General features: G+C 52.0%; 10 protein-coding genes across 10 annotated transcripts, besides 1 other annotated feature; 6 read left to right on the forward strand and 4 right to left on the reverse strand.

Moving 5' to 3' along the window:
* Positions 1-1,092: 1,092 nt before the first annotated feature.
* Positions 1,093-1,262, forward strand: a tRNA (tRNA-Ser).
* Positions 1,263-1,651: 389 nt separating this feature from the next.
* PODANS_5_5950 (uncharacterized protein) lies at positions 1,652-3,716 on the reverse strand (the record flags this gene model as incomplete). Its single annotated transcript, XM_001929734.1, has 3 exons — positions 1,652-3,321; positions 3,390-3,437; positions 3,509-3,716. The coding sequence occupies 3 exons, from the start codon at positions 3,714-3,716 to the stop codon at positions 1,652-1,654; spliced, it is 1,926 nt and encodes a 641-aa protein (XP_001929769.1).
* Positions 3,717-4,192: 476 nt separating this feature from the next.
* Positions 4,193-4,660, reverse strand: PODANS_5_5960 (uncharacterized protein; the record flags this gene model as incomplete). Its single annotated transcript, XM_001929735.1, has 3 exons — positions 4,193-4,310; positions 4,368-4,547; positions 4,611-4,660. 3 exons carry the CDS (start codon positions 4,658-4,660, stop codon positions 4,193-4,195), a joined length of 348 nt encoding a protein of 115 aa, XP_001929770.1.
* Positions 4,661-6,778: 2,118 nt separating this feature from the next.
* Positions 6,779-9,448, forward strand: PODANS_5_5970 (uncharacterized protein; the record flags this gene model as incomplete). The annotated part of the gene is made up of 6 exons (XM_001929736.1): positions 6,779-6,892; positions 6,973-7,354; positions 7,426-7,438; positions 7,491-7,599; positions 7,649-7,728; positions 7,783-9,448. The coding sequence occupies 6 exons, from the start codon at positions 6,779-6,781 to the stop codon at positions 9,446-9,448; spliced, it is 2,364 nt and encodes a 787-aa protein (XP_001929771.1).
* A 981-nt stretch (positions 9,449-10,429) lies between these two features.
* PODANS_5_5980 (uncharacterized protein) lies at positions 10,430-11,417 on the forward strand (the record flags this gene model as incomplete). The annotated part of the gene is made up of 4 exons (XM_001929737.1): positions 10,430-10,610; positions 10,677-10,814; positions 10,867-11,136; positions 11,200-11,417. 4 exons carry the CDS (start codon positions 10,430-10,432, stop codon positions 11,415-11,417), a joined length of 807 nt encoding a protein of 268 aa, XP_001929772.1.
* A 456-nt stretch (positions 11,418-11,873) lies between these two features.
* Positions 11,874-13,387, forward strand: PODANS_5_5990 (uncharacterized protein; the record flags this gene model as incomplete). The annotated part of the gene is made up of 3 exons (XM_001929738.1): positions 11,874-11,889; positions 11,949-12,198; positions 12,259-13,387. The coding sequence occupies 3 exons, from the start codon at positions 11,874-11,876 to the stop codon at positions 13,385-13,387; spliced, it is 1,395 nt and encodes a 464-aa protein (XP_001929773.1).
* An 847-nt stretch (positions 13,388-14,234) lies between these two features.
* Positions 14,235-15,448, reverse strand: PODANS_5_6000 (uncharacterized protein; the record flags this gene model as incomplete). Its single annotated transcript, XM_001929739.1, has 2 exons — positions 14,235-15,115; positions 15,181-15,448. The coding sequence occupies 2 exons, from the start codon at positions 15,446-15,448 to the stop codon at positions 14,235-14,237; spliced, it is 1,149 nt and encodes a 382-aa protein (XP_001929774.1).
* Positions 15,449-15,909: 461 nt separating this feature from the next.
* Positions 15,910-17,394, forward strand: PODANS_5_6010 (uncharacterized protein; the record flags this gene model as incomplete). Its single annotated transcript, XM_001929740.1, has 7 exons — positions 15,910-16,046; positions 16,107-16,183; positions 16,245-16,339; positions 16,397-16,488; positions 16,545-16,686; positions 16,744-17,238; positions 17,299-17,394. The coding sequence occupies 7 exons, from the start codon at positions 15,910-15,912 to the stop codon at positions 17,392-17,394; spliced, it is 1,134 nt and encodes a 377-aa protein (XP_001929775.1).
* A 333-nt stretch (positions 17,395-17,727) lies between these two features.
* PODANS_5_6020 (uncharacterized protein) lies at positions 17,728-18,678 on the forward strand (the record flags this gene model as incomplete). Its single annotated transcript, XM_001929741.1, has 5 exons — positions 17,728-17,756; positions 17,807-17,978; positions 18,039-18,155; positions 18,216-18,333; positions 18,383-18,678. The coding sequence occupies 5 exons, from the start codon at positions 17,728-17,730 to the stop codon at positions 18,676-18,678; spliced, it is 732 nt and encodes a 243-aa protein (XP_001929776.1).
* A 349-nt stretch (positions 18,679-19,027) lies between these two features.
* On the reverse strand, positions 19,028-20,896 carry PODANS_5_6030 (uncharacterized protein; the record flags this gene model as incomplete). The annotated part of the gene is made up of 4 exons (XM_001929742.1): positions 19,028-19,489; positions 19,551-20,329; positions 20,394-20,747; positions 20,809-20,896. The coding sequence occupies 4 exons, from the start codon at positions 20,894-20,896 to the stop codon at positions 19,028-19,030; spliced, it is 1,683 nt and encodes a 560-aa protein (XP_001929777.1).
* Positions 20,897-22,046: 1,150 nt separating this feature from the next.
* Positions 22,047-23,120, forward strand: PODANS_5_6040 (uncharacterized protein; the record flags this gene model as incomplete). The annotated part of the gene is made up of 1 exon (XM_001929743.1): positions 22,047-23,120. One exon carries the CDS (start codon positions 22,047-22,049, stop codon positions 23,118-23,120), a length of 1,074 nt encoding a protein of 357 aa, XP_001929778.1.
* Positions 23,121-23,603: the final 483 nt, after the last annotated feature.

Raw genomic sequence — 23,603 nt, forward strand, 5'->3', positions numbered from 1 at the left:
AATCGGAGAGTGAATTTGGATGGTGCCAGCTCCCAACATTCGCTACCCGGTTCATTGGTATGGATGCTGGTGTTTCTATGCCGATTTCCCATTGAAAATAAAATTATACGGTTGTTGATGATGAAAGTGCTGGTCGCAAATTTCCGCGGGTTGAGCGTGACTTCCTCTTGCGAATTTTTTCTTTACACTAACTGGATCTTACCAGGCAAGAGCCAGGTCGGTGTACCAATCGTACCTTCCATAAACATATTTAAGCAATAAAATGCAGCCAATAATTGACACAGTGATCTTCAAACCCCAAATCTAGCCCTGTGCCAAAAGTCGTTCTATTGTGGTCGACATCATATACATTCAAGCCATCAGTTCTACCCAACTCGGTGAGAGTCTCCTGTAAGCCCAACCGAGGCAGCCTAACTATTTCAAGATCAAAAGCAGTATAATGTAATGAATAAATATACCATATATGCCAACCATCCTAGTTTTAATACCCCTTCCACGCAAGACCTAAAGATCACGAAACCGTTGACAGCACCCAGTGCACCGTCAGATTGCTTGGCCAAAGTCCCTCCATTTTATGACAGTTATACGGAACTAAGGTACCTATCTTGTGGCATTTCCGGTAACACAATCACGACTCATCTGGTTACTCCAACTTTCGTAGTTTCAAGATTTATTTACAAAGTAGACTGTACCCTTGTTTACTATGCACGTTGTCGTGTTATTTACAGCTATCGATCCCAAGGTAAACAGTGCAACTGAATCATATTAGTAGGCACCAGGCTCATGTTTATGTAATAATTCATTGTTTTCCGATAATCAGAACTATATTCTTGTCTTTAACTCTCACCAAGTCCCCCCCATAATTCACGGAATAAACCCACGCATTTAGCTCTTCTGAGGTATCTCAGGTTGCCGCCTCGTTAGAATACCTTAGCATCCACCATGGCTTATTTAGTCTGCAATTCATTGGAATGGACATAATTAACCGGCGCCTCTCTGCCCAAGTTATGTGGTGGTGCAATTCAAAAAAAAAAATTGAGGAGAAAAAAAAAAGGAGGTCCAGGTGGGGTTGGTACCACACATGAGCCACATTTCTTCTTTCCAAATCAACCAACAGTTAGCATCGGTCAGCATGGCAGAGTGGTCTAATGCGTTAGACTTGAATATCCATTACATTCAGGTATCTAATTCCTTCGGGAGCGTAGGTTCGAACCCTACTGCTGACGATAATCTTTTGCATTTTTCCACACCTCACCCATCTCATGAAGGAGATCTTTTTGTTGAGCATAGAGACAAATCATTGACTCTTTTTCATATTTCACCTGCTTTGATTATGTTATCGGCAATGATATGACCGCGCAAACGCCCGAAGACTTCAGCAAATGTATATTTACAATAGGAATACGAAAACGCTAGCTAGCTAAAACTTACATCAGTAGGTATTCCCGGCATGCATGCCTCTTTTCTTGCGTTCCTTAGCCTCCGAGGAAACAAAACTCCAATTCATACCCCACGTAATCATGAATGCCAGGCCCATACTTACTCCATGCCCAAGTAATGACAACAAACTGGAAACGATGCGCTAGAGATGTACAGCATTTTCCAGGTACAGATACATACCAACATGAATATTTCTTCAACCCAAACCTCTTCAGTAATAATTTCCTACCCCGTCACCTCCCCCAGCTTGATAACCTCCCCCGCCGCCGCCGCCTTGATACCCACCGTTATTATTCGACTTGTTATTTTGCTGATTATTCGCATGGTAGAATCCAGGGTTAGAGGGATTCGAGGGCCCCTTGGGGATAGGCTGCTGTGTATCCTCGTACATGGCTGCAAACCCTCCCTGGCTATCTCTCCCGCCAACATCGTCAAGCGACTTGTAGTGATGAGTGTGATGACCTCCCCTGTCTCCCCCACCACGACCGCCGCGGGCCCCCTTAGGAGCCCCTCCGCGTTGGCCCCTGAAGTTCCCACCACCTCCTCTTCCACCACCCCGACCAAAACCACCGCCACCTCCCCGATTCCCTCCCCGACTGACCTGTGGAAAGTTATTTTGGTTGTTATTATTGCTATTGAAATTCCTCCCACCGCCACCAGGACCAGTCGGAGGATGGTGGTGATGGTTCCCCTGTCTCGACCGGAAATCATCCTCATGAGCGGTATGCTTCCTCTTCGCTCCTCTAAAGTAGCCGCCGTCGTAAGAACCCTCCCTATGACTCGTCCCATCAATGCGCAGCAGCACTTTCTCGGCAACCTTTGTCTCAAACACAAACGCCTGCTCCGGAGAAACCGGCTTCCAGTGCTGAATCTTTGCGGCATCCGCGTGTCTCGCGCCCCTCCTGAGGGCGAGGACGACCAGCGGGACCGGGTTTCCAGTGTGGTATGACGCGTCTGCAGGGACAGGCTTCAGAGAAACAGCCCAGACGTTGTCTTCAAAGCAAGCCGTGCCACTGACTTGCCAGCTCATCCTCTTGCCCCAACCACCGACTTTCCGGAGCAGATCCTCCGGACAAGGACGAGGGCAAATCATGATGTTATTAGCATGCAGCTTAATCTCGCTGTCGGGAAAGTTGGGGATTGGCATCAGGTCCAGCAACCGTCGCGTGTCGGCGCTAGAGATTAGATACCCCGTCCAGAAAACTTGTCTTTTGATCACCCAGCGCTCGCCTCGGGAGCCGCGTCGTCTTTTGGTCAGTGACGCGTTGTGATCTTTGATAATGGACCGAACCTCGGCCACTTCCACCACCGGGTCGAGATAGGCTGCCATGTCTGCCACGTGAATCACTTCCCCATTGATCGGGCCTCTCGTCGGCGAGGTATTCTGTTGCTCGTTGAAGTTCGCCAAGAAAGTCTGAAAGCTCTTGACGTGCTTTATTCTGTCTTCGTAGATACGAATCTCCTCCGCATGTCTGTATGTTTCCATCAAAGCTCTGAGAAATTTCTCCTTGAAGTCGAGTGTGCTGGTGAAATGCTGGTTATCAGGGCCGACGGCGGGCTTGAGACAAACCATGTCGAACTCGAGACCCTTGCTCTTTACTATCCGCTTAATCAGTTCACTGAAACCGGACTCGGATCGACCGGTCAACAGGACGCAGAAAGCATCCTTTTGTTGTGTGCTCAGTTGGACGAGCTCGACAATCTTCTCGTTCCACCATCCCTCCCATGCGCGCGGCTCCTCTTTCGCGATGCCTTCGCCCGTCGCGGCGAGAATCCGGGAATCGTGCCACCATCCACCGTTTACAAACGCATCGGGGTTCGAGAGTGTGCCTATCGTTGGGTTGTTCCAGATCTTGGGATTGGGTAAAGGGGTTTTGAAGACTGGCGCGCAGCGCGTTCTGTTAGCGACTGGTTATGTCATATCGAGGATGCACCAAGGGATATCTTACGGGTATTATCAAAATCGTAGATGTGAATCGCCTGGATCTTGTCGACAGCTATGATGCGACGCGGTATTAGTACTCATCTCCGACTCAGTCAGGGACCACTCAAGATAATGCGAACAAACCTGGGAGCTGCTTGTTGAGGATGGACCACCTGCCCATCGCAGTGACAGTATGTTGGGGGCTTACAGCAGGACTGCTGCCATTGGCTTGACTGACGGTGCCAAAACTGCCATTGTTGAAGGCGGAAAAGGCTGATGTTCCCATGACTTGTCGTACCAATGTTTTCTTACGAGAGACGTGTTGCAGGAGTAAGGACCATGGCGAGCTCATCACTTGCGACGACGAAAGGCTGAAGGCGATGAACTAGGCGCTAACAATTTCACGTTCGCCTTGCTGCAGGCTGCATGGATGTCTGGAAAGAGTGGGGCGAGCCACGGAAGCCAAGTTTGAGTTTTGGGACTTGCAAGTCTCTAATATGCACTTATCCGAGTCAGGACGTAGCACCTATAATTGCATGTCTATAACCTCAAGTCTCCGAGCGGATATGTGGTCAACTCGAGCGACCTAATATCGAATTTGCTAGTGTCTTCATCCCTTCTGAGCGGCCCAAGTAGATAATGCGACCTGTGGTATATATCTCTCCATACAATGCAAAGGAAAAGCCAAGTATTTTTCTCGAAACCAACGCCAAAAATGAACCTCCGTATACAACGCCTTGCCCTAGTCTTTGTTCGATCCGAACCGCATAAGCGTACCGTAGCTGGAACTGATGAAGATTATGAATGGAACTGAAAATGAACATGCCTTTAAGCAATATCGATCTCCATGTCCATCTTGGGCTTCACAGGACCGTTGTCCACCCCGAGACCCGAAGCAGCGTTCGCCTCTTTGTGAGTGAAAGCGCCATCCTTGAGCTGCTTCAATCTATCAAAATTGTTAGCATGACTGTTCTCTACAGGTCATTGCTGAGATGTCGCTTACTGTCTCCTATGAGGCTTGCCCTTCTTGTGAGAGGTCAGGTTGGTCTCGGTGTCGAACCACTTGGCGCATGGGATGCAGTAGTGCTGCCCCAGACCGGGGAGATCCTCTACATCCTTGGTCTCCTTGTAGAGCTCAAGATGTCTTGGAGAGGCAATGTCAGAGGCAATCTGGTCCAGGTCGCTGTGAGAAGTGTTAGTTGATGTCCTGTTCTCATGTAATTTTGGTCTGTGCATCACAACTCACCGACGTCTCCGCCTCGTCTTGGCCATCGAACGCTTTGCAAAGACACCCATTTTATCGATGGATTTTCGATCTGTGTGGCTGTTTTTACGAGTGTCAAGTTACAAATGCGTGGTGGGCTGGATGGGCGCTGGCGGTATCAATTGGCACCGATTCTCAATTCTGAACGTGGGGCAAGATTTTGGCAGTAACATTTTTCTGTGGTACAGCTAGATATGGCCCGAGCTTTTTGGCGGGGCGCCGTTATGTCCGAACATTTCAACGACGTTCTTTTGGAGCCGCATTCTTGAAAGTGAAATATTCGCAATTTTGACATTCACCTTCAGAAGACATCGCCACGTCTAAAATTGTCGCCTCAGCTCAAAAAAACGTCGCCATTCCGACGCTGAGCGGCCACCGGAGCTACAGGATTATCGCCCTCGAATCTCCATGTCTCCGCCGAGCGGTTCAAAGGCCGAGCCGGCAAGGCCCCGGGTGGCCCCACTTTCAGGTCTCCAGGTCAGCAGAAAATTTCATGGCAGCTTTCCTTGTGCCCGCGCGCCAAGACCTCTTGATATTTTGGCGCCATAACGTTTAAAGTACCCGCTCCACGAAACCGGGAGACCCGTTTCGGATCCCACCAGATGCCGAACCCGTCAGGAACCTCCAAACAGCACAACTAGCTGGCTGTGAGGACAGCTGCGCTCATGAGGCTGTCCCGGTGCACCGACGGATATACCGGTGTCGTTGTGGCGGCCGGTGCTCTTTATACCAGACGGCATGCGGGGTTGTGATCAACGGGGTTGTTGCGTCACTTTTTTAGCCTTGCAGGGTTGGCGAGAGGCTCTTATCGCGTGTCACCCCGCGTTTTTTCGAGATGCCGCCCATAGTTGACAGGCTTTGACGCAAGCGTGCCGTCTGTCTCCTCTTCATAGCGCTGTGTCAGTGAACGATGTACAAGACGCTTGGAGCTGCGGAAACAGTCTCCCATCCTCAAATATTTGTTCTATGTGTCCTACAAGTTGTGTAGAAGTGGTCGGTGATTGGTTATACCATCCCCGGCATTGGCTAGAATCTTTGAAGAAGACCCCACGTGGGGAACTTGGGAATGGATTCGAGCTCGGTGACCGGCGGAAAATGCTGCGGGATTTCGCCGTGATGGAAATGAAGCTCATCAGAAGAGCTCCTGTCCCAATGTCAGCTTATGATAATTTCAGGAGAGGCTGTGATCTTGCCCAGCGCTTGTTGGCGGCTTGAGAGGCACATGAATCAGCTGCAGCACATGTCATCAGCACCGTAGCACCCCCAAGCCTCAGATACCCCGGTCGTAAGCTCCGGCTTGAAACAACCACAACCCCTGTGAAGCTTGAGGGAGTCGAAATTCCATATTTGATTGAGAGGAGCTTCGAAGCTCTTTGTTGTCTCCGTAGCCAATACCTCTAGAGATCAGGAGGGAAACAGGTCGCTGCCTCGGCTATTCGTGCTCGCGTCGGTCGGAGTCTAGGTGCTGTCGTTACCCTTCATCCGATATCCCTGCCCCTCATTGGCAACAGAGCAAGCGTCTGCGAGGCCAGGTACCGCTCGCAGCTGCAGCCTCCTCTCGCTAGTCTCTCAGGGTGCCAACCCGGAAACCCTGGTGTTGTTTTGTCGTGTGTGTGTGCCCGTGGTCGCCCAATGTCTCTTCGTGCTTGGCGTCCCCCAGGCCACGGCAACGGGATCAAAGACAGTGGTAACAATTCAGGACTCATAGACAGATAGCAGCAATAAGGGCTGGGCATGCGACATAGACCACTCACGCGGCTTTGATCGGAAAAAGAACAGCCATAAGGGGAAGGGATTGGGGAGAGGGCTAACCTGATTCGAGCTGGCAGCGATGTCATGTCCTGCGATCCAGTGCTCCCCCACAATGCGGGAGAGCATAATCGGCGGGGTTCTGATTGGCCAGCTGGCAGGTCTCCATCCGGACGAGATACTTTCTCGGCTATGACGGTGGCAGCAGCTCCAGCAACAGGTCCTCCGGTTGCCACTTATGACCTAAAATCCCTCCTTGCGAGTTTCTTGCTATCTTTTTAAATTCTCCTCCACTTTTTCGCTCTTCTCTTCCTCCAGAAGCCACCTGGTTTGCAACGTCAACACCTTCTACCTCAATTGACTCTGTGAAGCTGCGCTCACCGAGCTGATCGTAAGGCAAGATGATGGCTACTCGTCAGCTCCTGGGCGCTGCCCGGAGCCGCGCTGTGGGCAGCGCGAGCCTGGGCCTCCGGCGCACCATGGCTACCGTCTCCGACTCTGCCCTTGACAAGAAGGTGAGCACTCGACCGGCTGGGACGACAACCTGGGAAGCACTGGTGATCATGGCTTATCTGACACATGCTCGCGCAAACAGGTCAAGCAGAACAACTGGGAGGAGGGCAACTTCATCAACTACAAGAAGATGTCTGAGAACCTCGCCATTGTCCGTTCCAGACTCAACCGCCCTCTCGCCTATGCCGAGAAGATTCTCTACTCCCACTTGGACGATCCCCATGGACAGGAGATCGAGCGTGGTGTCTCCTACCTCAGACTTCGCCCCGACCGCGTTGCCTGCCAGGATGCTACCGCCCAGATGGCCATCCTTCAGTTCATGTCCGCCGGCATGCCCTCCGTCGCCAACCCCACTACCGTCCACTGCGACCACTTGATTGAGGCTCAGCAGGGTGGTGAGAAGGATTTGGCTCGCGCTGTTGGTATCAACAAGGAGGTCTACGACTTCCTTGCCTCTGCTTGCGGTATGTTCTCCCTGTGCTCTCAGCACTTCTTTCAACTTGGTTTAGAACAATATACTAACATATGTAAACAGCTAAATATAACATGTAACATATGCGTATTCCTGCCATCGAGAACGATTTACTGACATGATTATAGCGGTTTCTGGAAGCCCGGCTCTGGTATCATTCATCAGATTCTTTTGGAGAACTATGCTTTCCCCGGTGGTCTCCTTATCGGCACTGACTCCCATACCCCCAACGCTGGTGTAAGTTGAATGCGATGGCGAAAGAAAATCAGGCGCTGACAGGAAATAGGGTCTCGGTATGGCTGCCATTGGTGTCGGTGGTGCTGACGCTGTCGATGTTATGGCCAACCTCCCCTGGGAGTTGAAGGCGTAAGTGCTTTTAGCGTAAATCTTAAAATGTGCGCAGCGCTAACATTTTCATAGTCCCAAGGTTATCGGTGTTAAGCTGACTGGCTCTCTCTCTGGCTGGACTTCTCCCAAGGATATCATTCTCAAGGTTGCTGGCATTCTCACCGTCAAGGGTGGCACTGGTGCCATCGTTGAGTACTTCGGCCCTGGTGTCGACAGCTTGTCTGCCACTGGTATGGGTACCATCTGCAACATGGGTGCTGAGATTGGTGCCACCACCTCCCTCTTCCCCTTCAACGACCGCATGTACGACTACCTCAAGGCCACCAAGCGTACCGAGATCGGTGACTTCGCCCGCTCTTACGCCAAGGAGCTCCGTCAGGATGACGGTGCCGAGTACGACCAGCTCATCGAGATCAACCTCTCTGAGCTCGAGCCCCATATCAACGGTCCCTTCACTCCCGATCTTGCTACCCCCATCTCCAAGTTCGCCGAGGCTGCCAAGGCCAACAACTGGCCCGATGAGGTCAAGGTCGGTCTTATCGGCTCTTGCACCAACTCCTCGTACGAGGATATGTCCCGCGCCGCCTCCATCGCCCGCGATGCCCTCAACCACGGCATCAAGTCCAAGGCTCTCTTCACCGTCACCCCCGGTTCCGAGCAGATTCGCGCCACCATTGCCCGTGATGGCCAGCTCCAGACCTTCGAGGAGTTCGGTGGTGTCGTTCTTGCCAACGCTTGCGGCCCCTGCATTGGTCAGTGGGATCGCCAGGACGTGAAGAAGGGCGAGGCCAACTCCATCATCTCTTCCTACAACCGTAACTTCACCGGCCGTAACGATGGTAACCCCGCCACTCACTCCTTCGTCACCTCCCCCGATCTCGTCGTCGCCATGTCCATTGCCGGCTCTCTCTCCTTCAACCCCCTCACCGATACCCTGAAGGACAAGGATGGCAAGGACTTCAAGCTCTCTCCTCCCACCGGCAACGGTCTCCCCGAGAGAGGCTACGACCCCGGCCAGGACACCTACCAGGCCCCCCCTAAGGACCGTGCCAACGTCACTGTCCAGGTCTCCCCCACCTCCGACCGTCTCCAGCTCCTCTCTCCCTTCAACGCTTGGGATGGCAAGGATGCCACTGACATGCCCATCCTCATCAAGGCCCAGGGCAAGACCACCACCGATCACATTTCCATGGCCGGTCCTTGGCTCAAGTACCGTGGTCATCTCGACAACATCTCCAACAACATGTTGATTGGTGCCATCAACGCTGCCAACGGTGAGGCCAACAAGATCAAGAACTTCACCACTGGTGAGTGGGATGCCGTCCCCGCTGTTGCCCGTGACTACAAGGCCAAGGGCATCCGTTGGGTCGTTATCGGTGATTGGAACTACGGTGAGGGTTCTTCTCGTGAGCACGCCGCTCTCGAGCCCCGCCACCTTGGTGGTCTCGCCATCATCACCCGCTCTTTCGCTCGTATCCACGAGACCAACCTCAAGAAGCAGGGTATGCTTCCTCTCACCTTCTCCGACCCCGCCGACTACGACAGGATCAACCCCGATGACAAGGTCGACATCCTCTGCACTGAGCTTGCTGTTGGCAAGCCCATCACTCTCCGTGTCAAGCCCGCCAACGGTGAGGCTTTCGAGATCCCCCTCTCGCACACCTTCAACGAGGCCCAGATTGAGTGGTTCAAGAACGGTTCCGCTCTCAACACCATGGCCAAGAAGACCAAGAACTAAAATACCCCAAAATGTGACGTGCGTCATGAATCGGAGAATGAGAATGGTGGTGTGAGGGCCGACAGGAAAGATCGGCGGCTTCTGGAACTATGGGAATTGGCGTAACCGCAGCAACTGTTTCCTTTTGTATGTATAGTCATGGCCTTGCATTTCAATGGTACTTGTCATTTATATGAATCTGGTGTCTGGGCTGTTGTTCAATGGTTTGTGTGGAATCTGGAATTTCACCGGTATACATTTGGAGTTGAGGGAACACCGCGTTCTTTGGTGTAAGTATACCGCTGGTGTATCGCTATCATTTACGTACGATGAATGAAGATTTGAAGAAAACTACCCGTTGTAATATCTTGAAATGTCGTCATGTGTTGTATCAGCCTTATGCTACTAATTTTGGCGAAGATGCACCAACGTGGGGGCCGCACGTTGTTAAATAATTTATTTTTTTGGGTTGGATATCCTTACCTGACTTTCCGCTACATATTGGCGAAGATGCCGGCCGGCAAGAGCCATTTTTCATATTATGCATTTATCGGGTTGATCAAATGCCAAACCAACCGTTATCCTTATCGCCGTGCAGCTGTCAGCATGTTGGATTATGAGGTAGGGTCCATCGCGCATCCGTCCAATTCCCTTGATGCATGCGCGGTTGGCTGAGGTCTCTTCCACTTTGGTTATTGTGGTTTCTTCCCGCATTTTCACACTCTTGATTTTATGTCATATACGCTAGAAGCGAGGTTTTGTTGAGGCATCCGGCGACGAAGCGAATGACCTGACGACGGCCACAATCGCAACGAAGCGAGCCGGTCGAACAGCCCAACGAAAGCGACGCAGGAAAAAGGGGCCTACCAGAAGAGAAGGGATACGCAGTAATTGGTCCTGGAACATCACGACGATTCGGTTATATAACAGTTTAATCACGACTTTACGTTTTCTCAACACTTACCGTATTTTCCGGGAATAGATACAACCAAATCAGACACCATGCCACCCAACATCACCGCGCTCAACACCACCCGCGCGCGAACCTACGTCTTCCGGCTGCCGCTGTTTACACGAGTGGTAATAATTGCGATTGTTGGATTCTGGCTGGCGGGGTTACAGAGCATAGTTGATATTCAACAATGGGGGGCGCTGATACCGGACGAGATGGGACTTGCTACTCGTATGCTTGCCCAATAACCCAAAAGAAGATGGACTACAAGACAGGGCTGACTGACGTTGGGGATAGTATACCGCATGAACACCTTTCCGTTTATCCACCTCAACATTTTCCACGCTGTGATGAACATACTCGCCTTGACACCTCTGATGGAGAGGTTTGAGGCTGAGTACGGCACGCTGAACTGCCTGGCGTTATTTTTTGGGCGTGAGTATCCCATCTGTGAACACTATGGAGTGACACGGCTGACAAATAATAGCATTAACAACCATTCCCGCGTTTCTGTACATCGGTTTGGAGAAATTCGTTTTCGGTAACAACGTTGCAGTCATGGGAGCGAGCATGTGGGTGTTTTTGCTGCTCGGGGTGGAGGCGGTCAAGACTTACAAGGTCAATCCGAACTTTGTCATTGGGACGTACAGTATTCCTACTTGGACGACGCCGATTGGGGTGCTGTTTGCGATGGCGGTGTTGGTGCCGAGCTCGAGCTTTTGGGGACATGCGGCTGGGTTGGTGATTGGTTATGGTGGTATGTTTTCCTCAACTCTTAACAAGAAAGAAAAGAGACAGTGTGCTGACGTGAAGGGTGTAGCTGGTTTGGGCTATGTTAAGTTCCTTGCGCCACCAGAGAAGATTCTGAGATGGATCGAGGGGAAGCTGAATCTGCTGGGGAGACTGCCGCACTATGTGAGCATTGACCAGAAGACGTATGGCAGGTTTGGAGTGCTGCCTTCGAATAACACCCCTGCTGCTGCTTCACCAGGTGTTGCGTTGGGGTTGGTCGGGAGTACCCAGAGGTTAGGACCTTAGATTTGGGGGACGGGGATTGGGATTATGAGGCGATGTCTTGTATGAACAAAGTGTTGGGTTATGTTCTTCTTGTAATGTAATTCTAGCACGCTGGGTATACCATGGGGTTGGGAAGGTACGATGGGAGGGATAAGGGTTATGTTAATTTGGGCTGGAAGGTGAGCCCTGCTATAGATATGATATACGTAATGCTTCTCTTCGGGTTGGACATTCTTCAACTCGAATTCCAAAGTCAACATTTTCTTAAAACAAACCCCAAAAGCTGTTGAGCCGTTATGGTTAATAATTAACCCAATCAGGTTAGCGCAACCGCGTATTATGTATGAAACGGCGCGCCACGGTTTCGGTCCCCAATTAATCACACAAGCGCGCGACCCCTGATTCAGTAGGCGCATCTGACAGCACAGCTCTCGAGAGAGCTTCCCGCTGCATGCAATTGACGGCACTGCAGTCAAGATGCCGCGATTATTATGTGAGTAACTCAGAATCCTGGGACGACTACAGCTTGCTAACGGCTTGTTTCCTGAATAGCTAGCGCGCTGGCGCTTCGTCGCGACCCACGAATTCTAAAGATCCCACCATACCTCTCGTTGCTGTGCATCCTTGTCGGTGCGGTGTGGCTGTTCCTCCTCCCGCTGAACGAGTACTCGAGACGGACATACATTTCGGAAAATGCGCTTTTACCGGGACAGGTACATACTTATTTTGGGGGGAGTGACCAGAATGTTCTTAGGGCGTATAAGCAGGAGGTGAACTCGCTGGTGGGGAAGAGTAATGTCGAGTAGGTGCTTGCATAGGATTGACTCGGGCTGGATGGTTGGGGGGCTGACAAGAGGAATAGGATCAACGACAAGCTCGAGTCGATAGTCAGAGGTCTTGGGCTCAAGACGGCGAGGCAGAACTTTACGTATCATGCGGCGGGACGGACGTTTGAGGGGGAGAACCTTTATGCGATCCTTCAGGCTCCGAGGGGAGATGCTACTGAGGCCATTGTTCTGGTGGCTGCTTGGGAGAATGTCAAGCATGAGGTTAACAAGAATGGGGTTCCTCTGGTGTTGACTTTGGCGAGATATTTCAAGAGGTGGTCGCTTTGGTCGAAGGATATTATTATCCTTCTTAGTCCTGACAGCATCGCTGCTCCTCAGGCTTGGGTTGATGCCTACCATGATGCGCACGACAACTCCCGGGTGGCCAGCCTGCCTATCAAGTCGGGGGCTCTTCAGGGGGCTATTGCTATTGACTATGTTCAGGAGAACCGCTTCAAGAGCGTTCATATTGTTTATGATGGCGTCAACGGCCAGCTTCCCAACCTCGACTTGATCAACTCCGTTGTTAATATCGCCGGAGGACAGATGGGTATGGGCGTGGCTTTGCAGGAGATGTGGAACCACAATGACAAGTATCCTGACCGTCTTCGCACCATGCTTCGGGGTATGCTCAAGCAGGGTCTTGGCCTTGCCAGCGGTCCTCACAGCAGCTTCATCCCCTACCACGTCGACGCCGTTACTCTTCAACCCTTTGGCGAAGGCTGGCAAGATGAGATGGCCATGGGCCGTGTCGTTGAGGGTACCTTCCGCAGCTTGAACAACCTCCTCGAGCACCTCCACCAGAGCTTTTTCTTTTACCTGCTCATGCACCGCGAGCGCTTCGTCAGCATCGGTACTTACCTCCCCAGCGCCATGCTGGTAGCCGCCAACTTCACCATCATGGCCATCTTCCTCTGGATGAAGAGCGGGCAACCCGAGATCCCGGCCGCCTCAACCACCGAGTCTTCCGACAAGGACGACGCCCCAACACCAACCACCGAGCGTGATCTCTTCCTCCCTCTGGCGGTAGTAGCCCTATCCGGCTCCCTCTCCGCCATCCCTCTCTACATCTTCAACCACGTCCCCGAATCGGTAAGCCATCCCCTCCCGTTCCCCCCCCCTTTTTTTTTCTTTCTTTTTACTAACCCTCCCTTTAGGCTCTAACCCCCCTCTTCTACCTCTTCCTCCTAATCAACACCCTCTTCCCAATAACCCTCTCCCTCACCATAACAACCCTCTTCTCCCCAACCCTCCAACAATATCACCTCGTCAAATCCTTCTCCCTCCTGCTCCTGGGCATGTTCCTCTCCTCCCTCGCAACCCTCAACTTCTCCCTCGCAATGCTCATCGGCCTCTTATCCGCCCCCCTCTCCTTTGTCAAACCTTCCTCCTCCCCTGTGTCCCGCATTGTCGGGTTCGTCCTCCTCAACCTCACCAGCCCCCCCGCTGTCCTGCTCGCCAGCGCGGCGATTTGGGGTCTCAACGTCGGTGACATCTTGCGCGAGGCAGCAGTGGCGTGGCATGTGACGGGGACGTACTCGGCCGTGGTGGTCTGGTGCGTTTGGTGGCCGGCTTGGTTGGCGGGGTGTGTTTGTGTTTTGGGGAGGCCGGGTCGGGATTAAGAAGAGGAAAAGAAGGTGAAGAAGGCTTGACGGAGTAAAAAGATTTTGTTTTTGTTGGCGTTGATTTAATTTTTTTCGTCATCTATCATGGAAGACAGCAAAAAAAGGGGAAAATATTTACATCAGGAGACAGGAGTGCATAGTTTATACCATATCCACCAGTACCCAAGCCAAGTTTGCAAATACAACGACATCAAAACCCAAGCTTCAGTGTATAAGATCATAAAACGCTCAGACTTTCATCATTTGTCTAATTACGTCAAGGGTTGTACAAGGCTACTACTCTATGCCATGATTTCCACACGCCAGTCTAGCCCAGCATCGAAGCTCGCTGTTTCTTTTCTCTCTCACTCCTCATCCATCAACGTCTTGTCCCGTCTAAAATCCGACTAAGCAGCCCAGACGTCCTGCCCGACCTTCTCAATCCAGTTGCCCAGCTGCTCCACACTGGAATCCCACTCCTTCAACCTCGACCTCATGTTCTCAATCTGCGTCATATCCAACACCTTGGGCTGCACCCAGTTGATATGCGCCACCTCATCCACCTGGTCAATCGTCCCCCTCAACAGCCCCAGACTAAGCGCCTTCATGATCAGATGCTCAATCTCGTGTGGCTTGACCTTTGTCTCTGACGCAATCGTGTCAAACGACATGGCCCTGTCGTGAGGGGGACGTCTAAACACCGCCTCGGTAAGCGCAGCGAGGTAAATCTTCTCTCTGAGCTTATTAGAGTGCGCCGCCAGCAGAGGATGAGCCTGGATCTGGTTGGCCAGCAGGTCATACTGCACCAGATCCCCCTTGTTGAACGCAAACACCAGGTCCCTTAGCCACTTGTCCTCCTCCCTCTCCTTGAGCGCATCCAGAATAGGGTGGAGGAGCAGCTCGCCAAAGTTGTAGATGGAGGCACTCACGAGCGCGGCGATGGCGAGGTCGTGTGCCCTGTGGCGGCGCTCCTCGTACGGGAGGTTCTTGACGTCGATGCAGGCTAGGTAGAGGAGGGCGTTCTTGTAGTAGGCGCCAAAGTCTTGCTTGGCTTGGTAGTAATCCGCCTGGGCGTGGTAGAAGGAGGAGTGAACGATGGTCTCGACCGAGTCGAACTTGTCGAGGATGGATTCGGCCTTGTCGAGGTCTTTTCGGGCGCCGGGGAGGTCTTCGAGGTCGAGCTTGACGCGGGCGACGGCGATGAGGGCGAAGACGTGGGCGTCTTGGGAGTTTTCCTTGTCGACTCTGGTCGCTACGGATTGCATAAAGGCGAGGCGCTCGTTATTGTCTGGTGGTGGGTGGGTTAGTATTGTTGCGTCATGTTGGAAGTTCAACGAAGGCGAAGTAAGCTACCTAGGCATTGTGTGGCGGCTTTGAGGGCGAGGTCGACGAGCTTGAGTTGGTTGATTCTGTCGGCGAACTTCAAGACGAAGACCTTGTAGAATTGTAGGCGTTGGGGGGCGCTCCCGGGGTGGTTGAAGAACTCGATGAGCTTGTTGGTGAGTTCGTGCCAGAGCTTGCGCTCCCATAACGTCTCGAACTCCAGGACATGACCCTGGAGCTCATCGATGGTGTTATCCCGCTGCTCGGCGAGAAAGTCGGAGATGGTGTCGACGTTCATGATGGCCGTCCACTGTGTGGTTAATTCTGTGGGTTAGATGGTGTGTTCACTATCGATCCTGGATTCCTTCCGAATATGTGACTCGCGGGGGTATCAATCGAAGTTGAAATGTTGAAAGTTAAAGTTGAAGATGAAAGCTGCTTGAGGCTGCCCGCTGCTGAGAGCCCAGCTTCCCTCTTGACGCGGCAGGGCAGCCTATCGATGAGGTACGTACCTGGCGGGAGCTGGCCTGTGCTCCCTCTGCCTTGCTCAAGCTCCCCACCCCTGATTGGCTAGCGTCATCGACGACCAGGGCAGTAGTGGGTCTGGGAGCTTTGAAGCGGGCGGGCAACTTGATGGTGGTGGTTGAATGCCAATTGACGAAACGAAGCTCCCATATTTCCGTATTTCCTCGACGACGCTCACGTCAATTGAGAGGGCCCAGCGCTTCTAGCGATCTCAAAGTCCACAGTCCAGTAAATATGGCCTCAATGCCGACCGCCGTGCGGACGGCGGCGCCCAAGATCGCCAGGAGCGCATTTCACCACCAGCGCCGAGCCCTTTCCGACGTCCACATCACGCGCACCGGCAAGCCTCTTATCCGCACCCAGGGTGGCCGGTCCGTTGCTTCTCCTTTTTGACTGAGACAAAAGGGGCCTTTCTGATAGAGTATCGACAGTTCTTCCATCGGCGAGCACACTGCCACCGTCTTCGGCGCCACTGGCCAGCTCGGTCGTTATATTGTCAACAGATTAGGTTCGAACTACCGAGGGGCAGAGGCAATTATGAAGGGGGACTGACGGAATGTTGCGTGTAGCGAGACAAGGATGTACCGTCGTTGTGCCCTACCGTGAGGAGATGGCCAAGCGCCATCTCAAGGTGACAGGTGATTTGGGTCGGGTTGTCTTCGTGGTATGGAGAGAGTCTTCAGGAAAGGAAACGAGAGCCATGATGCTAAAGAGGGGCTAGGAATACGACCTGCGCAACACCCAGTCGATCGAGGAGAGCGTCAGACACTCTGACGTTGTCTACAACTTGGTTGGCCGGAACTACCCTACCAAGTGAGTGCGGCGACGTTGGTCTTGGTCAAAGGGGGAAAGGGGGCTAACTAGGTCAGGAACTTCTCCTATGAGGATGTCCACATTGAGGGTGCTGAGAGGATCGCGGAGGCGGTTGCCAAGTACGATGTTGATCGGTTCATCCACGTCTCTTCGTACAACGCCGACCCTAACCACGTTTCCGAGTTCTACTCCACCAAGGTATGTAGCCCCTGAACAGCCAAGTGGAAAGGTGCGGAGGTCTAACAGACTACACAGGGCCGTGCTGAGCACGTTGTCCGCAGCATCTTCCCCGAGACCACCATCGTGAGACCTGCTCCCATGTTCGGTTTCGAGGATAACCTGCTCCTCAAGCTTGCCAGCGTTGTCAACCTCTTCACCTCCAACAACATGCAGGAGAAGTTCTGGCCAGTACACGTCATCGATGTCGGTGAGGCTTTGGAGAAGATGCTCTGGGACGACAACACTGCCGCCCAGACTTTCGAGCTTTACGGTCCCAAGCAATACGCCATGGCTGAAATCGCCAAGCTGGTTGACCGTGAGATCTTCAAGAAGCGCAGACACATCAACGTGCCCAAAGCCATCCTCAAGCCTGCGGCTGCCATCATCAATAAGGCTTTGTGGTGGGACATCATGTCGGCCGACGAGATTGAGCGCGAGTTCCACGACCAAGTAATTGACGAGACGGCCAAGACTTTCAAGGATTTGGACATTGAGCCCACCGACATCAGCAAGTGGACTTACCATTATCTGGTACGTTTTATTTTTTATTTTCCCTTTTTGCTTTGTTTGCATCGACTAACCCCCTTCCAGCAAGGTTTCCGTTCCTCAACATTCTACGACCTGCCGCCTGCCACTGAAAAGGAGAAGAAGGAGGAGAGAAAGTATCTCCACGTTTTGGATGAGTAAACTGTTGTCAGGGGCCTGGGGTGGAGAGCACGGGACACCACGTAGAGTGTACATACCTATGTAACTAGAAATTTCCTTGGGTTGTGTGGGTTCAAAAGACAAGACGAAGAAGAGAACCGTCGTTGTTGTTGTTGTTCAATTTTAATGCCAAGTAGTTGCAGTTGAAAGAGGCTGTTGCAACCCTCAAAACTGGGCTCTGGACTTGCCAAAAAATGCAAGATTTCCACAGATGGGTCCAAATTTTTGCTGCAGACTTTCACTTTCAACCGAACAGCCCCATCCAGTCACACCTTTTTGCTTCACTAACACTTCACAACCAAAACTCACCCGAAAATGGCCGGCCAAGATAGTGACGATGAGATGTGAGTCTGTTTGTGAGAAACAGTTGAATGTGAAACTAATACTATCACAGTGTTCTCTCCTCCTCCGCCCTCGATGCACTGAAGGAGTTCTACGCCGAGCGCGATGCCCGGCAGGAGCAGTTCGCCAAGCTTCAGGCCAAAGCCGAAGAGCAGCATGATTTGCAGCAGCAGAAGCTGTCGATGGAGGCGTTTGGGGAGGACTGGAACGAGTCTCAGTTTTGGGTCAGCATAGCTTCCTCTCAATGATGGTCAGAAATAAATGCTAACATTGTGAGAAAACAGTACTCGGACGAAACAGCAAACTTCCTCGCCAGACAGCTCCTGCTCAACGCAACACCAGACATGACGATTGGTGTCGTTTCTGCTCCTAGTGTTTTTGTGGCTTTGAAGAATATCTTGGTATGCTCTCTCTATTCCGTCTCTCCTTTCTTGCAAGATCACTAACAAAAGGAAAATTAGAATGCTGCCAGCCCAGAAGAGCCCAAACCAAAGCTCATCCTCCTCGAACACGACAACCGCTTCGCCGTCTTTTCCGAGTTTTCCTTTTACGATTTTGCCCAGCCGACTAAACTCCCTGGTATGTTCCCCTTCCCCCTCCCCCTTTTTCCCTAACTAACACCCCTTAGCGCACCTAAAATCCTCCTGCGACCGCATCATCTGCGACCCCCCCTTCCTCTCCGAAGACTGCCAAACCAAAGCCGCCATCACCGTCAACTGGCTCTTCAAGCCCACCGCCGCTGACGACAAAAAGCTCATCGTCTGCACCGGCGAGAGGATGGAACCCCTCGTCAGCCGGCTCTACAAGTCCGTCGGTCTTAGAACCACAGACTACGACCCTGTGCATGCCAGGGGGCTAAGTAACGAGTTTTACTGCTATGCTAATTTTGAGAGTTTGGGGTGGAAGTGGAGGGAGGAAAAGTAAATTCCCTACCTACTTTGTAGATATAGGTAGCATGGCTTCATGACAGACAACCTTTCCGCATGTCTGGTAATGGTGCTTCAAAAGTGCGCTCAATGAACCACACCAAATCTATTACCCCTTTCCCAACCAGTATTTCATATCAATGAATGCTTTTTATACAGTGCAAGAAGTGGTTTTTACAAATGCCGCTCCTTCCTTCATTGGAAGAGATCCCCGTACATCCATCCATAAAACCAAATAAAACCACAACAATCCATTTTCGCCGGTCTCTTTCGCTTTCGCGGAAGAACAACAAGATCAAGAATAGCCAGCTAACAAAAAAAACCAACTATCACTTCAACTCTGCGGCTCAAAAGGTCGGCCCCGTTCCATTGGACGATATGGAGACAGTCCAACCAGCTCTGCCTAAGAAACCCAGCAAGGTTCCTACGTCAACGACCTGACAATATAAAACAAGAGGTAGGCTTTTGCGTTGAGCACGTCCGACTTCTGGGCAACTTCCACCTTGTGGTCGTTGAAAGCGAACCACTTTCAGTCTTGTTAGCATTGCCATCTTCCAAAGTGAAAAGAAGGGACATACCTGATCACCAACCCGACAATACGACACATAATGCCCCGTATCAATCTCCCCCACGTGCACCACCACACTCAACAAATCATACGTGCACTGCCTCGCCAGCTCGTAGCTATCTTTTGTGTCCCCAGACCGGCCAACAGTCGTATAAGGCAGCATATTCAACTGCAGCGGGAACTGAACCGGGGTGTCGATCTTGGCTGCTCGCTCATGACGGCCTTGCTTGTACTCGAATCTCTATTCAAGTGTCAGTGGCCACTTTCACTTGCTCGCCAAAAAAGGAAGGAGGGAAACGTACCTTCAGCTGAATCGACAGCACATTCGGCAACCGCTTGATACTCGTCTGTCTCCTCGCCTGCTGCGTCGAATTACATCCATTACACCTATACTCGCACTTATCAAGCTTGACATACTCCTCATCCAAGCACTCTTGCAGCGTCATCGTCCCCTTGCCCCCCAGCAGCTTCTTCCCTCCCTTTTTCTGCGTCAGATTCTCCAGCGGCAGACTCAAGTCCAAAAAGCTTTGTACTTGGTTCGTCACTCCCTGACAATTCTGGCACGTTGTCTGCGTTTGCAGTTTACCATAAAAAGTCTGGTGGATGATGCAGTTACAGCTGTGCTCACTCCCAATCTCTGGTTTCTTCCCGTCACCGTTCCTCTCGTGCAGCTCCTCGGCCAAGAACTGGAAAAACTCGTGCGCGTCTTGCTCCTTGGTCGTGACGAGATTTTCAAAGGCTTTCCGCTCCGAGATCCAGAATCCACTGAGGATATTGGCCGCCGTATAGCCATTGGTGTTTTCCACGGCGTAAAAGTCTTGAAACATGTCATCCATGGCGCAGGAAAGGCAGTGGGGGGTGTCGCAGCCCGAGTGGCCGTCGCTCAGGTAGTAGTTTCGGAGGATGGGGTTGTGAAGGAACGACTGGAGAACGACGTTTTGGTAGCAGGTGGCACCTGCGTTGTAGATGCCTCGGAGACCGTTGGCTTTGCAGGTTGCTGTCGTGGTGTTTTGGGAGATGTAGGCGGGGCTATCTTTGACAGGATCGGGCGAGAAGAGCTCGTCTTGCTTGCGTTTCCGTGCTGCAATAAAGATAAAGATTAGTTATAGCTAGACTGACAGACAGACAGAAAAGAGAGGCCATACTGTTGGAGAATGTGCTTGTGCCGAGTTTCTTCAGCCGAAGCTCTTCAAAGGTTGGGTCATAGACCATGTCGTCGCACATTTGGCAGTAAAGAGCGGCGCTTCTCGAGTCGACATAAAAACGGTGCGACTTCTTGTTTCCATGTTTTATTCGGTCTTCCTCAGTAACCGTTGATGGGCACTGAAGACAAAGATAGGTCGGTGTGAGAGTGGTGACAACTTGCTGAGTGTCCACCACCTTCACCGTCTGGGAGACGACCGGGGTCTGGTCGAATATTGTACGGAGAATCATCTTGTAATGATGGATCGATGTGTTGGTCGTCACTTGATCTTGGTTGAAGAGCTTCTGTAGGTGTTCTATCGAGACACAGATGTTAGCAAACATCATGCAATTACACAGGGGACCGGAAGGACCTACCGCAACCGTACATGGGCTGGCCTTGCTGGGCTGCTTTGACTTTGTAGTTCTTGGGCGACGCCGGTGTGGCGGGCCTCGCGGATGACATCTTGAATAGTCTTGGAGTCTATACGAAGTGATACACTTCCAAGCTGGTGTGGCTGGCTCGGTCGAGGGAACCCCGCGATTGAATAGGGGGGGAGGGGACACTGGCGAGATCAAGATGCGCCAGGCACGGTTATCATGCGGCTGTTGGAGTTACAGACTTTTTCAGTTTCCGCGTTGGATCTTTTGATGACTTTTCCTGCCTCAAAGTACCCAAGAAAACTTGTCGGCAAGGGGTGGTCCAGAGGGGTCACGTCGCGAAGTTGGGATAGCTTTCAGGGTGCTTGGCCGTGTAAGTCGAACTTGTCGACCGGGGCTGGAAATGGTCTTATTGACCGTGGCGCGCGGCGATCAAAGCTCAATGGCTTTCACAGGGATTCAGAGTCAAAATATCGGCTTTCACTCTTTGTTCCGGTGCAATTCGACCGGGTCAAGGGTTCCAAGAAAGCTTTAAGCCACGAAAGTAAACAAAAGATGTTGGCTGCTGGGATTGTGCCGATTCAGCGATCTCAGTTGCTTCCACGGCAAGGCAGGCGTCCAACGGCCACACGGCTGGCTGGAAATTGCTTATCGCTATCCGCCCGCAAGGCTTATCGATACGCTGTGGACCCCTTCAGCTTTCCGGCGCTAATGTGGGATGTCACTGGATGGCGACATGCCGCCAAGACAGCATCAACATCAGCCTCGGCACAGCTGAGCTCTTCTCTTGCTTCTGGAACTCATCTTCCCATTCATATGTTTTCGAGTGTATATAGGTGAATATAACAGTGTTAGTATGTCATCAACAAGGCTGAATGAGCTGACGAAACATATAACAACATAAAGTCAACTATAACGTTGTGTTGTTCGTCATCTCATCTGGTATCAGAATCAAATTCCTCCATCCCAAATTTATTCAAGGTATCACCACTCCCGGCAGCTGAGTGAGACTCGAACAAAGCCCTGCAAAAAGCACCTCACATGTCCGTCCCCATGCCCGGGTAACTGTTACTTACTTTGCGTCTACCCAAAACCCGGACATTGATCACCGAGACCACTTTACCCCGCAGCAGCCTTGCTTGATCCCCTAACCCCGCGTCGTTATCCCACTTATAAATCCCACCATCAAGCTCGTACTATCTCAAGACCCAAAAGCTGGTTTTGGTGTTTTGGTAATGCGCCTCCTCCCCCTATTCCTCCGCCGCCAATCTCACAACCTTCACCACCTTCACCACCACCACGACAAAACCCACATCCCCGAACCAAATCCCCTCTTCAAAATGGCACAACTACCCCCTCTCCCAGAAGTAACCCTCCTAGCCCCCTCCATAACCCGCATCCTAGCCGGCAACCCCTCCAAATTCACCCTCCAAGGCACCAACACCTACCTCGTCGGCACCGGCCCAAACAGAATCCTAATCGACACCGGCGAGGGAAAACCAACCTGGATCACCGCCCTCAAATCCTGTCTCTCCTCCTCCTCAGGCGCCACAATATCAAAATGCATCATCACCCACTGGCACCACGACCACGTAGGCGGCATCCCCGACCTCCTCTCCGCCTTCCCCAGCATCAAAATCTACAAGCACAGGCCAGACTACCACAACCCGACCAACATACCCTTTTTGGACATTTCCGACGGGCAAGAGTTTGAAGTGGAGGAGGGAGGAGGAGGAGGGGCGAGGTTAAAAGCGGTTCACACCCCAGGCCATACAGAAGATCACATGGTACTACAATACTTTCCCCCCTCTTCATCTCAGCAAGAACAGCCCGGTCTTTTTACCGGGGATAATGTCCTCGGCCACGGGACCGCTGTGTTTGAAGACCTTTCTGCTTATCTCACCTCTTTGGCAAAAATGAAGAGTTTGGTTGATGGGAAGGCTTACCCGGGTCATGGGCCGGTTATTGACCAGGGCAGGGAAAAGATTGAGGAATATATCCAGCACAGGCAGCAGAGAGAGGATCAGGTGGTCCAGCAACTGATAGCCTACCCTGATGTCGCTGTTGCGGGGGGGCAGGAGGGGAGTGAGAAGGGGTGGACGTTGATGGGGTTGGTGAGGGTGATTTATAAGGATGTTCCTGAGGCGCTTCACGTACCGGCTGCTGGGGGGGTGGTGCAGATTTTGAAGAAGCTTGAGCGGGAGGGGAAGGTGAGGGTGTTGGAAGAGAGGGGTGGTGGTGAGGAGGATAGGTGGGTGTTGGTGGGACGGCAGGGGGTAACGGGCTCGGGCCGGGGATCTGCGCTGTGAGTGAGGCCGGGTGAGCCGGGTGGGTGGGTTCCATGGTTTTGGGAACCGTTCTGTCGGGTTTGAAAGGAAAGTGCGAGAGAGGGAGGTTAATGAAGTGATGAGGTCATGATGGTGATGGCTTGGCGCTTGAGAAAGAGTGTGGTGTTGGATTCAGCCTTGTAGCGTTCTAGCATGTTTCCTTTCTGGGGGGGAAGACTGTGGAGGATATCATTATTACAGCAGTGAGTGGGTTACTGTTGTTAGAGATTTGCTGAAGATCCAACGACTATCAGATACTCTTAGGTAGCGCCTGGCGTTTTGCCTCGCTCGAATTCTCATGTTCTTCATGCACATCTTGATGGTATACCAAGACATCTATGTAGAGATGTTCAGCAGCAGAGGCTAGAATAATCACACAGTACGAACATCTACATGGTACAAAAGAGTACCTCGCCAAGTTTGCTTGGGTTGTGTTTGTATAAATGCGATGTCGATTCGGCACTC

The sequence above is a fragment of the Podospora anserina genome, chromosome 5 (assembly GCF_000226545.1).
Source record: "Podospora anserina S mat+ genomic DNA chromosome 5, supercontig 6".
Classification (NCBI taxonomy): Eukaryota; Fungi; Ascomycota; class Sordariomycetes; order Sordariales; family Podosporaceae; genus Podospora; species Podospora anserina.